This window comes from Prunus dulcis, chromosome 8 (assembly GCF_902201215.1).
Source record: "Prunus dulcis chromosome 8, ALMONDv2, whole genome shotgun sequence".
In the NCBI taxonomy this organism is placed as follows: Eukaryota; Viridiplantae; Streptophyta; class Magnoliopsida; order Rosales; family Rosaceae; genus Prunus; species Prunus dulcis.
In genome coordinates, this window is record NC_047657.1 from 11198810 (window position 1) to 11216053 (window position 17244).

Below are 17244 nucleotides of genomic sequence, written 5' to 3' on the forward strand. Positions count from 1 at the left end.
TAAGAAGTTTTTCTCAGGTCACAGCATGTTTAGCCTATGTCCAGAGACTCGTCGATGAGAGCGGCCCGTTTGACCTACGTCCGGAGACATGTCGATGAGAGCAGCCCGTTTGGCCTACGTCCGGAGACGTGTCGATGAGACGGGCCCGTTTGGCCTACGTTCGGAGACGTGTCGATGAGAGCGGCTCGTTTGGCCTACGTCCGATGAGACCTATGTCGGCGGAGACGGCCTGACGTCCCGTTGTCGATGCCTGGTCCGGAGACGTGTCGATGTCCGGAGACGTGTCCCCGTTTGGCCTACGCGTGTCCGTTTGGCCTACATCCGGAGACGTGTCGATGAGAGGGCCCGTTTGGCCTACGTCCGGAGACGTGTCGATGAGTAGCGGCCCGTTTGGCCTACGTCCGGAGACGTGTCGATGAGAGCGGCCGTTTGGCCTACGTCCGGAGACGTGTCGATGATAGGGCCCGTTTGGCCTACGTCCAGAGACGTGTCGATGAGTGTGGCCCGTTTGGCCTACGTCCGGAGACGTGTCGATGAGTCCGGCCTGTTTGGCCTACGTCCGGAGACGTGTCGATGAGTGCGGCCCGTTTGGCCTACGTCAGGAGACGTGTCGATGAGAGTAGCCCGTTTGGCCTACGTCCGGAGACGTGTCGATAAGTCGGGCCCGTTTGGCCTACGTCCGGAGACGTGTCGATGAGTGCCGCCCGTTTGGCCTACGTCAGGAAACGTGTTGATGAGAGGGGCCCGTTTGGCCTACGTCTGGAGACGTGTCGATGAGTGGGCCCGTTTGGCCTACGTCCGGAGACGTGTCGATGAGAAGCGGCCCGTTTGGCCTACGTCCGGAGACGTGTCGATGAGAGGGGCCCGTTTGGCTTACGTCCGGAGACGTGTCGATGAGAGCGGCCCGTTTGGCCTACGTTCGAAGACGTGTCGATGCTCGTTTGGCCTACGTTCGGAGACGTGTCGATGAGTGCGGCCCGTTTGGCCTACGTCCGGAGACGTGCCGATGAGTGTGGCCCGTTTGGCTACTTCTGGAGACGTGTCGATGAGAGCAGCCCATTTGGCCTACTTCCGGAGACGTGTCGATGAGTCGGGCCCGTTTGGCCTACGTCCGGAAACGTGTCGATTGCATTTGTGAACACTCCATTTGGAAAGAAATGCTTGAACATGTATTGATGTCTACGTGACCACATTGCTTTATTGAACAAAAGAGATGAGTTGCAGAGGTAACATCAAAGTAACTTGTCTTCAATGGAGGTGAGGGAGGCCTGGCTGCCTGCTTGGAGCGAGCTGATAGGCGAGGAGCTTGTGGATAGCACATTCGGAGGTGATGGGCATTCCGTTGTCTTGGAACTTCCTTCCCTTAAAAGGTGATGTCGGGATCGTCTTCCATGACTGGGTAGCAAGTGACAGCTTGGGAGACCTTCGCTTTGTCGCTTACATGATCTTTCTCTTTTGCTCCTCGGTGGTCAGCTCGGGCTCTTAAAGTCGGCTAAGATCGTGCTGATCCGTATGACTTTTTTCGTGGAGGTTCATTGGCAGCCGCGTCACGATCTTTGATTTGCTGGATAGCCCCCCTTGCGATGAATTCCGTGCAATGGCCGTCTCCGACCAGTTCTTCGAGGTGCTTTTTCCAGGCGAAGCAGTCATTTGTGTAATGACCGTGCCCTTCATGGAATTCGCAGTATCTACTGGTATCCTTCTTGGCTGGGTTTCCCTTCAAAGGCGATGGTTTCTTCAACCAAGGCATGTTCTTTACTTGGGCTAGGATCTGCTGTATCGGAATAGTAAACTTGGTGTAGGTCTCAGTTGTTGGAGCACCTCCCTGAGGCTGTAATTCGCGCTTGCCCCCATCCTTGTCTTTTATCATGTCGTTTCTTTGGCTTGTCGGCTCAACCGGTTGATCGGCTTGCTTGGCAGCTTTCTTTGCGGCGGTTCGGTCATCGTCCCAAAGCGCATAGCGCTCTGCTGTCGCGAAGACTTCTACTAGTGTTTGGCAGGGAGAGATGGTCAACTCGCGATACAGCTCACACTCAATTGGCAAGCCCCTCTTGAAGGCCGATGAAGCAATTCGGTCGTCACATCCAATGATGTTCGCCCTTTCTCCTTTGAACCTCTTGATGTAATCTCGAAGGGATTCTTCGTACTTCTTTTGCAGGTTGAACAGGTGGTCAGGATTCTTCTTGATCATCCGGTAAGAAGTGTATTCTTTGGTGAAGACGTAAGCTAGCTCCTTGAAGCTGCTGATCGACCCAGATGGCAGGGTGTGGAACCAGTCTTGGGCTGCTCCTAGCAAAGTCATTGCAAACACCTTGCACATTAGCGCGTCATCAGCCTGGTGGAGGATCATAACACTTTTGAAGTGTTTTAAGTGGCTCTCGGGATCGGAATCCCCTTTGAAGTGTATGAACGAGGGTGTCGAGAATCGCTTCGGGTGAACGGCCTGCTCGATATCGAGGGTGAAAGGCGTAGAGTTCACCTGGTCCATCTCCTTACGCAGTGAATCCTCGAAGTTTCCTCCGGTCTTTAAGTCTCGAAGTCGGTCATTCACGAGCTTCTCAACGTCCTCTGCACACATTGCTAGTTTGTTACGTTGGCGACCTCCACGGGATTGACTGACTTCCTCATTGTCCTCCGAGGGTCGACCTTCTCGCCTGCGCTGCCTAGTTGAAGTGTTGGTGGACTGCGCCTGCGAAAGATTCTCTGTAGCTTGTCTACGAGAATTGGTTCTTCGAGAATGAGTAACGGAGCGTCTTTCCTCATGGTCTTCAATGTGAGGGTTATCCAACTGGCCTCCCTGGGGGCCTAGCCTTTCGAGAACTCTTCTCTGTGAGTTGACAGCTGAACGCCTTTCTTCGCGATCCTCGTTGCGATGGTTGTTTGGCTGACTTCCTTGGGGGCCTAGCCTTTGATGTACATTTCCCTGCGGGCCCAAGCGGGCACGGACGTCGAGTCGTCCACTAGCGCGTTCGTCCAGCCTTCTCTCCTGGCCCGGTTGTCCAAGGCCAAGGTTTTGAGCAACGCCTATTTGGTTGATGAGCTGCCTCATTAGATTGCTTTGGTCGTCCATTCTCTGAGCTAGCTGGTCAACTCTTAGATTAAGGTCTGCTTGACTTCGTGGATCGGGAGGAGAGAAGTGCGTGGAGCCCAACTGCACACGGGCTAGGTTTTCATTGGAGGTGTATGCAGGAGCGTGCGTCGCGCGTGGAGGCAATGAAGGGAATGCTTGGAGTTGCTCCAAGACCGGCCCCGGGTCGGCGGTGGTAACAAGTCCTCCTTGATGGAAAGTTCCACCATGTTCGGCGGCGGTGGCCGGTGCGGTGGTGAGAGGTGGCGGCGCCACCATGTCGATCGCGGGATCGTGGGTGGAGTGGCTTTGGGCCGTCGCGGATCTAGCCATCGCGGCGGCTTTGCCTCTCGTGTTCATGCTTCCAACCATGGTTGTTTGGAAGGCTTCGGTGGATTGGAAAATAAGAGGAACGGATTCCTTGAGCACGCGTTGAGTATAACTCGTGCTCTCAATGAAAGCACCAATTTGTGGGAGCAAATTTCCCCACGAGAATATTCGCCCAATATTCCTTCGTCTTCTCCGCCTCTCTTTCTCCCTGCAAAACAGATCGGAGTAAAAGGACCACACCGGGGGGGTGTTGGCCAAAGGCCCTCCGATGCCTAAGTTAGGTAGGGTAATTCAAGGAAAACCGGGTGGCCGGAGCCGTGTGTGGTGGCCGGAGCCTTGTGTGAGAGAGAGAAAGAGAGGGGGTGGCTAGGGTTTTTGAGAAATAACTTCTGTAGAGTTTAGTAGGAATTTAGGCGTACCTCAACCCTTGTGTGTGGCTATGCTTTTATAGTAGGTCTCGGAGGCTAGGGTTTCTGAGGAATAATTCCGTAGATGGAAGGGAATTATTCCTCCCCTTTTTGGGATTGATTTGATTAATTAGGGATTTGATTTATTAGGGTAAATCAAATCCCTAATTGTGGTAGGTATCAAATCAAATCCCGATTCAATTAGGTAACTTCTCATTTAATTGGGGATCGTGGTAATTAACCAAATCAAATCTCAACCTAATTAGGTAACGTTCAATTTAATTGGATAATTCCAATTAAATTGAGTAACTCCTAATTAGGTTGATTGATTCCCAATTTGGTCAAATAATCCCCAAATGGTAGGAATTATTTGACCTAGGGTTTGATTTAATTAGGTTCCCACAAGTCACATATTAGGTGGAGTGGTCATATACATCATTAGTGAGTCATAAGGTAGGTTACAATCATATCATGGGGGGTACAAATATAGTGATAGGAATTGTGAGTAAAAGAGATATGGTGGACATCCATAATAATCATATTGATTTACAACAATATCAGGGATCTCGAGATCTTGGGTGTAATGAATTAGCTAGTGAAAAAAATTAAACACCAATGAGGTGTAGTGGCTTCGGCTTTTGGTGTGTTCTAAAGTGGTTTTGGGTTCAAACTCTCCTGGTATCTGTCTCATTTTTAACTTTAGCCACACAAAAAAAAGGGAAAAAGTTAAACAAAATTTTATTTTATTTTATTTAAATAAATAAATAAATAACCAAACTAGAAAGCCTTATTTTCTAATGTATTATATATCCTAATAGTTACGTCAACATGACTGTTATAACCAAAGAAAACCATAGAAATCAAAATTTTAATCCTCGCTAGAAAAACTATTTAAACCTTTTGTCAATACGGACTTGGTTCATTTGGCCCAATAGAATGGACAAAACTTTGTGTGAACGTAAGACCATTACGTAGTTCATTTGGCCCAACAACTCCACTTTTGCATATGTACACATGAATGGACAACGTGCTTAAACTTTAGGATATAGTATTAATAAATAAGCACATGTACATATTATGGTATAGGTGATTTGATAACACCACGCGATATTGTTATAATTGGAAGAAAAAATTTCTCGAATTCAATGAGAGAGGTACCATATAATTGATGAACCATCATAAATATTTTTTTTTAGTTTAGCTGTATATGTGCTCCCCCTCAAGTTTTCCACATTTGTTTTTTCACATTTTATCCTTTTTATTTTTGATAGAAAAAGATAATAATAAAGTTGGACTCCCATGACAATAAGGAAAACATTTCCTTTTTCAATTGGGAAACCCGAGTCGGTGTGGAAACCTATATATTTATATATATATATTAGCGTCACTCTTGAGTCTTACAATTCACCACAACTTTCTTTTCTATTTCAGAGCGACACGCAATGGAAGCCGCCTATCACGAGCTGCGTTTGGCGGAGTTGCGTGACACAAAATTAGAGCACCCTGATCGTCATGAGCAATCTTCACCCAGCGTTCCAATTGAGATTGATTTCAAATACTCCATAAACCACAAGGTTTTTGACGGCGATCTATCCGAAGACGGAACCATAACCGGCCTAATCCTTATACACCAATATGAACCTCAAGTGACAGTAGCAAAAGCCACGATAGAAGATGTGTGCGGTTTAGAAACCCGAAACGACCTCAAGGGTTTTCTTTCAGAGAATTTGTCCTTGCTTGGAGTCGACGAGGACCCGCAGGATCAATTGGTGGAAATGATTGTAGAATTCGGTTGCAAAATTCGCGACTTGGATTCGAACAAGGGGGCTAAAGTACTGCGATTCAGTGCTCATATAAAAAAAGAGCATAACTGGATTCGCTCCGAGAGGGTTCCGAAAGAAAGAGAACTTGAGATGGAAGCGTTGATCAAGAAAACCCTAAAGAGGGTAAGAGTGGTGGCTGCTGATGAAGATGAAGATGAAGACGAGGAGGAGGAGGAGGAGGAGGAGGAGGGTGGGAAAAGAAAAAGAAGACGTGTAGTGCAAGAAAGTGAGGTTTGCCCTATTTGTTTGGAAGAGTTTGTTGTGGGATCAGAAGATGTTGCTTCCATGCCTTGCTCACATGTGTTTCATGGCAACTGCATAGGACGATGGCTGAAAGGGAGTCACCATAGTTGCCCTATTTGCCGTTTTAAGATGCCTTGGATCACAAGGCAATATTAGGGTCTTAAGCTACTCAAATTAGTTGTTTTAATTTGCTATTTGTAATGGTTATGTTTCACAAGGCAACATATGTTTCATATCAATTTTATAAAAAATAAAATGAAAATTGGATCGATTTTCAGTCCCTCAGACTCCCCTTCCTGGGATATCACATGCGGTACCCCTGCCAAATCCCACCTCCTCCCATCCACAGGATCAACTCCCCCGGCAATTCCCCTGTAATACTAAGTGAGGAGTAAAAACCACAACCGATGTGTGCCGGTCATTGGGATCTAAGCTACCTAGCTGTTCTAATTTTCTTTAGTTGTATGTTGTACTTGTTGCTTTCTTCTAAATTGAGAATGGAACTTGCTGGGCATGATTTTGCATTTTTCATTAACCTAACTAATAATAATTAAAGAAATTCTTTACTTGGGTTAAGGAAATGGGGAAAAGAGAAAATCAGAGTATTTCAAATTTGTTAAACCCTAAACAAAATCATTAACAAATTAGTGTTGGAAATCATTAAAATTTTCTCAACTTTTGTGGTTACTTTAAATAATAAGTGGGTGAAATAAAATAAAAAATATTGAAAAAAGAAGCAGGGTGAAAGTTTAAGGTTCATCCTTCTCCCTTCTACTATATACGTTTACAAAAGCTTACTTGGTAGACCATTACTTAAATATAAGCTGTTCGATTCATATTTAAAACTCAGACCAATCCCAAATAAGAGCAAGTTTATTTGGCTTATAACTGATTTCTTTGGACTTGACTCGAGAAGCAGAGGATCAGCAGCTTCCGGAGAAACTGAATTGGACATCACTGGATGTGCTATTTTCCTCAGCTTTACCACCACCATCTTCTGCGTCATGCTTGTTTCCAGTTTTGACTATAGTCTCAAATGCTTTCCCAAAATGTTTGGTCTTGCAGTGCTCCAAAATAGCTTATCCAAGATGTCCTGCATTCTCGTTATCCTCAATTGAAACCTCCTGGAAAGTTCTTTAATTGTAGAAACTTTGTTGCCAAGTACCAGCAAAAATTTCAGACAGTTGGTAAAATATAGATTCTCAATCGTTCACCATGATTGTAATAAGTTGCTATGCATTATTGTCTCATTTGTTAAGCCTTTGGAGTTAATGTTGTTGGCTAACATGGTCTTAGATCCTTCTTTGTAAGTGGTCTTGAGTTCGATCCTCGTTTCCCCCTTTTTTGTTGGTTTGCAGGGTGCACGCACGGTGGGGGGGCACGTATATGTTTGCCTCTCTACCGCTGTTTATCAGCCTCTCCACGTGCATGATGTGCCGGCACATGAGATTGTTGGCCTATTCCTTCACAGCTTAAGCTTTTGGACAAAGGTAGTCTAACACTGATGTCTAATCAGGAGTAAGTAAAGCTATTCTAAAGCTAATCTGTTAGATACAGAAAATAATGCAGTGTATGTTACAGTTAAGACCTACGTCCCATCAAATGCAGCATAAATTTAAGTTCATCGATTGATCAAGCATGCCCGGCAATTGTCTATATGATATTTTTTTTCCTTCTCGACCAATGGAGTTCAGAAAGCGTAGACCATACATCAGTCATAATTTTCTCCACGTCCAACTGAAATTAATGTCAAGAAACAATAAAAATTCAATACAGTTGTTCATATTAGGTACTGAAACCATAATTTTTATGAATAGAAAACTAAAACAGACGGTAATTACTAATTTTAAACCTTCAAATTCTTTTCTAACCAAAACGAAACCCTCAAAGATTTCCAAGAAGCAATGAGAATCCTTTGGGAGGTTACTTCTGTCACAATGTGAGTGCCTTCCATGGATCCAGTTTGACATTGTGAAGCTTCAACCATCTATTGTTCTGGAAACAAATGTCTCAGTATATCAACCATGCCCAGGTTGCCCTTCATGTCGACAAAAAGGGCGTCTGAACAGACGAACCTTGAACAATCAATGCCAGAAGTTGCAATTACCAAAGCACTGCCGGTCTTCTTAAATGCTTTAGCTAGCACATTGACATTTTCTTTGAGTGGAAGCACATTGACATTTATACCAAGAGACTTGTGCACAGAAATAATTCTTCTAAGGGCAGCAGAGATCTCCATTGGTAGTACATTCTCAGTGACATATTCCCAATTCATCAGATCTAAGAGTATATCAAAACCTATCCCAAAATTCAAATAAAGCAAACACAATGTCATAACCAATCTTTGCATTAGTAGCAAATAATACTTCTTCGAATATGTGGTAAAATTTCCAATCCACTCAATCATGGTCGCCTCATCAAAGAGACACTCCCGAATAACATCAGTCAAAAACTGAAGGATGACTTCAAAAGACATTCGCACATCAAAAACTTTACAGGAATTAAATCTGGTATCTTTCTCATGGTATATCAGCCATTCAATAAAGCAAGATCTTTCAGTGATCACATAACCTTTACACAGAGATACCCAAATCAGAAGGCGATCAAGAAGATACAAGAAGCAACTAGGTGATATGTAGTAATGTGCACTCCTAGTTTCGTTATAAGTTTTGAACAACGCATCACCAAACGTCAACAAAAGAGACTCCACTCTTGGTTCTTGGATGTTGCCACATAGATTTTCAATGAACGCCTTCCATAGTGGATTGTACTCAATATTTTTCACAAGCGTCGCACACAGTTCATCATTCAGCTTACCAGACGCAAGAATTATTGAAACAAGGTATCCAATTTTCCCTGAAGACAGCTCTTTGGATGAGTTCATGTATTCAACTATCACTTGTTCCAGTAAATTCTTACAAGCATCAGACCGTCGAAGAGATATCATATTCTTTCTTGATGATTTCTTCCAATCTAAAGGAAATATGTAGGAAACAAAATTATCACCCGACAACTTAACAAATTTCTGCAGTGTGTCACGATCTATCAGGCTCCGCTTCAGAAATTTAGAGTTAAGAAGATATGTCACAACCTCATGTATCTGGATAAGAGACTTGCTTCTGAAGAATTTTGAATGAGATTGAGTGCTTAGGAACCTGTAAAGAGCTTCAAGTTTGCCCAAAACCTTAATGCCAAGATATAGCATTTCAGAACTCCAATAATTCTGAGCAGCTGAAACATACTTGTGAACATCAATTGAGACTAACTCCCCGTTACTTCGAAAAAATCTTTTCTCCACACCTCTAATCCAATCCACATCAGAGATGACTGAAAGATAAATCGGATTGAGATCTTCATGAAACAGCCTCCATACTCCTAAGTAATTTAGAAAGAAGTCTTCATAATTTCTGTATTCATTGGCGTCTATCGATTCGAAGTTCCCTAGATATTCAATCAAGTAAATACTTTTATCCTTCCAAGAATTCCAAAAGTACTGCAGTGAATCAGCAGAAATCTGTGTCTTATATTTTTTGCCTTCTGACTGCTGTTTACGATTATCCATCAATTTGTCTTCCCACAAAAACTTAGAGGTGCTTGAAGAAAGAAGACCATTCAAAGTTTTCTGAGCTGAAAACATTTCATCTCTGACAGTTTCCATCCTGGATCTCTCATCTTTCACAACAGAATAATGAAATGCACAAATCTCTAGAAAATCCAATTCAGTTTTAGTAGTCCAATTTCCTCGTTTACCATACTCTGCCGTTGCATGTTGTTTCCAATCTTTGATGTATTCCAGACCTCTGTCAAATAGTTTTCCTTTGGAACACATAGAAATACACTCAGAGAAATAGTTCCCCCTTGCATATGCATCTGCTGCAAGCGCATAGCATCCAGCTAGAGAAAAGCATTCCCCAGCTCTTTCCAGTTCAGGTTCATTGCATTTATCCAAATAAATATAGCCTGCACCACCAAAAGGTTTTAAGTGATAAAAGCAACAATTTTAAGATTTTAAGGGCAACAAAGGATACCCTGAAAGCTGTCACAAGTCACACAACACAATAGCCTTTTCACTGTAACATGAATTCTGGAAAGACAAAGACAATAGATGTTAAGATCATACCGGCTCGTTTATACTCTCCCAAATTGTAAAAGCATCTGGCAGCAGAAACAGACTGGCCGATAGCTTCAAATATGAAAGCAGCCCTCCGAAGCATGGTATTAGCCATTTCAGGATTTGAAGTGCGCATATGGTGAGCCTTAGCTTTAAGTTCAGCAGCTTCAGAAAGCCTTTTCCAGAATGTATCACCAGCTTTTTCAAAGCACATTCTGGCCATTTTGTAGTTATGATCTTGATATAGCTGCAAGAAACAAAATAAAAAGGGGATACATTAATATTATTGAAACTACTGGTTATGATCATGATCATGACAATAGTTATTATGATCGTAAGAAAAGTTACTATATAATCATAATGATCATGATTACTATTCTAACAATGATAAGAATATCAATTGACAGTGCTATTACTCTTGTCATGATTAAGCAAACCTTAATTCCACGTGCTTTCCACTCTTGTGGACTGCTTGCAACTTGCATAGAAAGTGCAAATGAATCATCAAGTTGTCTAACTTGTACAAGACATTTCTTTTTCCAGTAGTCAAACATGGGATTGGAGAGCTCTTCAACATTCTCATAAATCCACAACCTCTGTCTCGTACGAGAGACTGCAACATATAACTGCTTTAATTCGTAGCATAACGTGCTGTGTTTTGCATCATCAAAGGTTGGAAAACGCTCAGGTAATGCGGAATTGAGTGAATCTTGTTCCTTCATGAAATCATACATCACTCTCCATTGATTTTTCAGGGGTGATGATCCAAAAAAATTGTACAAGAGTACATCCTGCCAAAAAGGGCAAATGCTAAGAATGTACCGAACATTGATTTCAAACATGACAATTTCAACTGGAATAAAAATATTAAATTTGCAGCAAATTTATTATAGAATTCAAATATCAACCACTGTCTTATATGAAGATATAGCTGGTGGTAGATGTAGCAAGACAAAAAATTTGAATGAAAAAAACAAAAACAGAAGAACGTTTACCTGGCAGAAGTAACTGAGGATCAAACACATCAAAATATATTAAATGAAAATTTTCAGTGATAATAACTTATGTAAGATTATTAAACAAATCAAAGAAACAAACACTGTAGTGACCTGAAACTCTAGGCCCTTGCAGTCCATTATAGTAAGAACAAGTGCTTGCGTCCGTATGGAGTTGGAGATTTCCTTCCGTGCACTAGCGTCACGTACCAAAATAACCTGCTCTGCCCCAAAACCAATTGTGTTCCCAGTAACAAATACAGTATTTCCAAAAATTGTTTCAAATACATTTTCATTTTCTCCAGAGTAAATTAAAGTTGGAGCTTCCCCATATACTGGAATTGTTTCTGGTTTCAACTTATCAATTGAGTGGGGAAAAAAATGATAAAGTAGTTCAACAATGCTCTGCAATAGCTTCAGTATACCATCATGGCTTCGGAAGTTTTCTGTCAAATGAAAAATTTCTGAGATTTTCTCATTGTCCCTTTGTTCTTTATGCTTCTTTCTTCTTGAATCCAATACAAACTTGTTGTAGAACAGATGTCGTATATCTTGGAATCTAAAATGAATCCCCCTTGCAATGGTTTGCGCTGTATCACCAGAAAAAACAAAGCCCTCTTCAACATTACTGCAGATATATTTGAACAGTGCAATTTGGCTCATGGCAAGATCCTGAACCTCATCAATGTACACAAAGTCAATCTCATCACCCTCATATTTTTCACGTTTAAAACGGCGGTGAATATCATTCACAAAATCAGCAATATCGAATTCACCATTCCTTCTCTTCATTTTTTCATAAATCTCAAATATATCATATATTTTATCTCTCTTCTCTTTGTCTAGGTCGGAAGCCTTTCCCTCTGACATTTGCCCATAATCCTGCCGGCTGAGTTTTCCATCACATGCTTCCATAGCACCCAGACCACCTTTTATTTGAGAAATAATCTCAATAAAGACTCTTGAAGCATCAAGCTTCTTTGTTAACTGGATATTAAAACGAGGCCAATATGATGAACTAAATCTCTCATAATTGACCTCCTTTGTGCTTAGAAAGTTCTGCAGCAAAACTGATCTTGAACTTTGCAGTCTGTTGTGAGGAAGTTCAGTGATGTCAAGGAATCTTTCAAAGTAAGAATTACCCAAACTTCCATCAAGCATCATCAAGAATTTACGAAATGTTAAGCAAAGAGGATAGCATTTGGGCGGAATATTAAGAAAAGAATCAGGGATACCCCTGAATTGTGCTTCCTCATCATCAAAATCATCCATATCAATCAAACTGCATTGACCTGAAGGGCTTCCACCACAAGCGAAACTGTGAACATAAAAAAGTTGATGAAGTTGACATTTACAATTGAAACGAATATATATCAAATTCATTCTTAATCATATGTACCAGAACTTGAACCAATAAATTAACAATTAGATTTCTACACATAAATTTACGATTTCAAGAACATGTCCCCAGGTACTATGCAAGTATTCAAACAACTAGCAAGTCAATCAAGAACATAAATATGGTGCATTCTGACTAAAGGTAGATTTCTGAAGAAATAAAAACTATTTTTAAAGAAATAAAAAGGTAGCAAACATCATTATTCGAATAATCCGCTCACCTTTTCAATCGTGAAATATGTTGCTTGACAGAAAAACAGAGTTTAGGACTGACAGTCACAAAAAGCTGGCGCAAAGCAGTCACATTAGTAGATGAAGAAGAAGAAATCTGCTCAGCCTCATTATTCGGACTAACATGTCTGAATGTATTGCTCCCAACACCGTAGAATCCCTCTTCTGCTGCCCTACGGTGCTTCTGTTCTTTCTGATATAACTTCATGGTCAATACTGTCGTCTTCCCAGTGCCTGACCGTCCTTGAATAAATGTACTTCTATTGTAAAGGATGGTCTCCATTTCTTGGTCAGTAACTTCAAACGGGAGATCCAATTCTCTGCCCTCATGGTCGGAAAGCAAGACATTCATTACCCCAGAAGATGACAAGGAATAGAATTTCATCAGCAACAGACTGTCGCGGACCTCGCAACGCTCAACATAACTTGTATTTCCAGAAGAGTAATCAACAAAATCATTCGGGATTTCCGTGATGCTAACATCTTTATATCGGGGAACATCCAAAGAGGGTGGCCAGCTTGCTGGAACTTCCACATCACTGGTCACAATACAAACCAGTAAAAGTCAGCACTCTTTTATTTAAAAAAACTGATCGAACATATTTGTTACATGAGTCCAAGGTAGCATAGTGTAAAGCTCTGGCAACATCAATTCATAAAAATATATAGTAGAGGCAAAACAGCATACCCCTCAAGACATCTCTCCCTGCAGAGATTGATAAAACCATCTGTATATCTTTTAAATATAGAGTCTAATCGGTCCACCAATTTTTCAATACCCTGTAGATCAGGCAATATGTCCCAGATTTTTAACACTTGAACGTATCTTGAATTTTTTACTATGTCTGTTGTGCTGAGAATGTATAGCCCTTCAACCTTAAACTTCCGTAAAATCATGGAAGAGCTTCTACAAACTATCTCCACATTTTGTCTCCTGGGTCTCCAGCCACTCGAAATCCTAAGTAGAAGACTCAGTACTGACATCTTCAATTGGAATGACTTCAGTTCTTTGAACGATTTCAAAAAGTTATCACTGAATACCACCTAAGAAAATTTGGGAAAAAATATTGACAAGTGTAACAGCTGAAATTTTTTAGTGAAATAGAGGGGAGGAAAGAAAAAACTATCAAGCTGATAAAGCAAAAATTGTACCTTCCATGTTGCACTTCCAGACATGTGCATCGCCTTCCATATTCGTATGTAAGGAGCTATGTTTAATAAGAAAACCATAAAGAGTGATGTATGAATGCTATGGTTGACTTCAAACTCTTTGGACGCTTTGACTTTAAAATGAAGAGCAGTTCTATCTTCCTCGTTCTTATTTTTGGAGACCTCAGTGACTACTAGAAAGGCCCAAGAGCTCCCTAACTTCTGTAAATCAGAAACAGTTTCGGGTCTAGTATCTGCTAAAACAAAAACATCTCCAGGCAGAATTTTGTATGGTCCTTTGCTGCAATCGGTGGACAGGTTTCTCCAGCAATCAACCTTGATATCATATAGCTTTGTTCCATATGGATTCAACTCTTCAACAGAAATTACCTTACTATATGGCGCTCTGTCCATAGCTTCCATACTCGAACGCAGTTGAGTCCGAGTGTCGTCCAACAAAGGATATGAATAAGACCCGAAATGATCTTGAACCGACTGAAATGATTCGGGAATCTTTTCCACCTAAAGATTACAAGGTCATCAACCATGAACATTACTTTTTTTAAGATAAAAAAGGCAATCAGCATCACTTGTTTGATCAATGGAGTTCACAAAATTGTGCTTATCTTGGTACAAACTAATGGCCAGAACAATGGAATTGAGAAGGCTAGCTAGCTAGTATAGTGACACAACATGATTTTCTGTCAAATATATTAATTCACCAATTAAATATAATCAATCAAATAATTGGTTTCAGACTTCATTTTTAAAGACGCGCATGCATAATACGAAGCATAAAAATCTCATCAAATTTTAAGAAACAAGACAGAGAACAGGTTACAATAAGGATAGGGCGAAAGTTCGATTTGCTTCCATTGCAACGGGAAAAAAAAAAACAAAAAAAAAAAACAAAGAGAAAGATGACAATGGAAGATAAACATGGGAACTAATTAAATACCTTGTGCTGGTAAAGATTTTCATTAAGAATGTCTTGGAGAGACCAAGAAAACAGAATGTCCGTCAAGTTCTCAGAGCCTTCCATCATGTCCTCACACTTTGTTCTCTTCTTAATTGATATGGTGAAGTTGAAACACAATTATATCTGCATGCATTAATCTAAGAAGATTAAGAAGGCAATTCCATTTTCACTAATCAAACTGGTAATTAAACAGAGACCTTAACCAATTTATTTATTTATTTTTTTTTTAAAAGGACCTCTTTTTAAACTTGTTCCGAAAGAGTACTGATAAAAATCAAAGAAATGTTCTTACATGGATCGACGCTATGGAGCTTCTTTTTTTTCTTTTGTTCTTTACCTGTGACACTACTTCTTGCTCGGGTTTTTGTTCAACTTGAGTGTTGAGTACTTGAAGAAGTGGGAAAGGCAAATATACGTGGAGAAGGTGAAGGGTTGGGTTTTGGTACGAGATTACTTAGCCATGTCATGCGACTGCTGTCCCCAAATATTTCTGCTTGATGTTCCCTGCTTTGCTTTCTGCTTTGTATGCTTTATGCTTTATGCTTTATTGGCATATTTACTAATCCATAATTGAGTAAGGAGAAATTGAATTGATGAGAAATTAGCATTTGGATTCCCATTAAAGTTGTTTACTAAACTCTCACAAATCAGGGTAGCAATGGTATTGATTCCCTATATTGTTTACTAAATTCCCTTGAATCAGAATTGAAATCAGTTTAATTATTAAAATGGCTTTGTTCTAAATAAATTATTTTATATGCAAATTTTTGTTGGGTTAAAGTGGATGAGAAATTTAGAATTGTAAAAATTATGTGGGGATATAATGGGTAAAAAAGATAAATTCCTGATGAGTTAGAGCATCTCCAACTGATGTGTCAAATTGCAACATGAACATGAAATGGCAAAAATTGAATGTTAAAATTGCTCCAACTGAGTAGTCAAATTCTACATGGGTTTGAAAGTTGGAAGAGATATGTCAAAAATAACATATCAAAAAGCTTGACGTCAAATATTATTTTAGTTATGGACCCCACTATCATTACTCTTTTTTAAAACTTTTTTTTTTTTTTTTGATAAGATCTTTTAAAACTTTATGCATCATATGGGCCTCATTTGCTTTTTAAAATATAATAAAATAATATGATATTTGACATTTCGGGTGGAGGTAAATTTTTTCCGAAGTGTCAAATTGCCACATAAGCCATGAAATTCAAATTTAACATTTTGCATTTGACATCTCCCTTGAGATACTCTTAATTCTCTAGGAATTAGAATATCACCTCACATCCAAGAGTCTCATTCATCCAAAAGCAGGAGTTCAATTCCTGATTTTGTGTGGACCCACTTACATTTCATTACTTTATGTGAAGTAAATGCATGAGTAATCCGTAATCGGAATTAAAATAAAGAGTTGGATTTCGATTATGGATTAGTATGCTTTATGCTTTATGCTTTATACTTTATACGTGGAGAAGAAGTGGAAGAAGCATGTGATATTTTCCAAATTTCAACCACATAGCATTTATTTGTTCACTAGCATGTATAACCTTTTTTCACATCAACATTTACTTTTTCAATATAAATGTTATGCTTGTTAATGGCTCACTAGCGTAGTGGTAAAGAGCATCACATGGATCGACGCTATGGAGTTTCCTTCTTTTTTTTTTTCTTTTGTTCTTTTGTTCTTTACTTGTGACACTACTTCTTGCTCAAGTTTTTGTTCAACTTCAGTGTTGAGCACATTTTCAATCCTCCAACCCAAGTGTTTCATTCCTCCAAAATCAGAAGTTCAATTCCTGATTTCATACAGACTCCACTTACATTTTCATTCTTTGATGTGAAATAAATGCACAAATAAAAAACATATCTGCTTTATACGTGGATAAGTAGAAGTGGAAGAAGCATATGATACTTCCAAATCTCAACCACATAGCAACTATTTTTCACATCAACATTTACTTTTTCAATATATATGTTATGCTTGTGAGTGGCCCACTAATGTAGTGGTAAAGAGAATAGCCTCCACCTAGCTTTTCATGGGTTCAAGCCAAGAACAGGTTCTTGCGCCATCAAGTTGCTCAAAGCTACCATTGACTCCGCCGTTGCAGATGAAAATCAAGATCACGTGTCATTTAACCTTCACTTTAATTCTTACTAGTTATCTTCTTCAGCTCTTGATTTAAACTCAACGCTTAATTTTTCAGATGTAATCACAATAAGAAAAATAGTGGATTTACCATTAGAAATTGCAGGTTCATTTTAATATTCTGAGGAGACCGTTGTTAGATACATCAAAGAAAACATAGAGGTCCGTAAACCCCCTTCTTCTCTATTCCTTATTGAAGTCAATGTCGTTTTTATTCTTGGTACTGCTGAACCTTAATTTCTACTAATCCCTATTGATTTTTCTGTTGGTCATGGTTCGGTTCGAGCGTTGAGAAAATTTCAAAGTAACGCCTGGGGTGGCGTTATTTCAGAAGAGGATTTGGGCTTTACAAGTCAGAGCACCCT

General features: G+C 40.3%; 2 protein-coding genes across 2 annotated transcripts; one reads left to right on the forward strand and one right to left on the reverse strand.

Moving 5' to 3' along the window:
* Positions 1–5225: 5225 nt before the first annotated feature.
* On the forward strand, positions 5226–6384 carry LOC117638157 (E3 ubiquitin-protein ligase RNF8-like). Its single transcript, XM_034373274.1, has one exon. It carries the CDS (start codon positions 5247–5249, stop codon positions 6024–6026), a length of 780 nt encoding a protein of 259 aa, XP_034229165.1. The 5' UTR covers positions 5226–5246; the 3' UTR covers positions 6027–6384.
* A 301-nt stretch (positions 6385–6685) lies between these two features.
* On the reverse strand, positions 6686–15150 carry LOC117612171. The gene is made up of 9 exons (XM_034340926.1): positions 15026–15150; positions 14713–14856; positions 13758–14276; positions 13294–13649; positions 12596–13144; positions 11091–12294; positions 10419–10772; positions 9991–10228; positions 6686–9830 (listed from the first exon to the last, which is right to left on the reverse strand). Exons 2-9 carry the CDS (start codon positions 14797–14799, stop codon positions 7858–7860), a joined length of 5280 nt encoding a protein of 1759 aa, XP_034196817.1. The 5' UTR covers positions 14800–14856; positions 15026–15150; the 3' UTR covers positions 6686–7857.
* Between the last annotated feature and the right edge of the window lie 2094 nt (positions 15151–17244).

Coding starts and splice junctions, on each gene's coding strand:
- LOC117612171 (XM_034340926.1), bottom strand. CDS start 14,799: ATGATGGAAGGCTCTGAGAACTTGACGGACATTCTGTTTTCTTGGTCT. Junction 10,773..11,090: donor GCAAGGGCCTAGAGTTTCAG/GTCACTACAGTG, acceptor CCTTTTTGGCAG/GATGTACTCTTGTACAATTT. Junction 9,831..9,990: donor GGGAGAGTATAAACGAGCCG/GTATGATCTTAA, acceptor TTGGTGGTGCAG/GCTATATTTATTTGGATAAA.
- LOC117638157 (XM_034373274.1), top strand. CDS start 5,247: ATGGAAGCCGCCTATCACGAGCTGCGTTTGGCGGAGTTGCGTGACACA.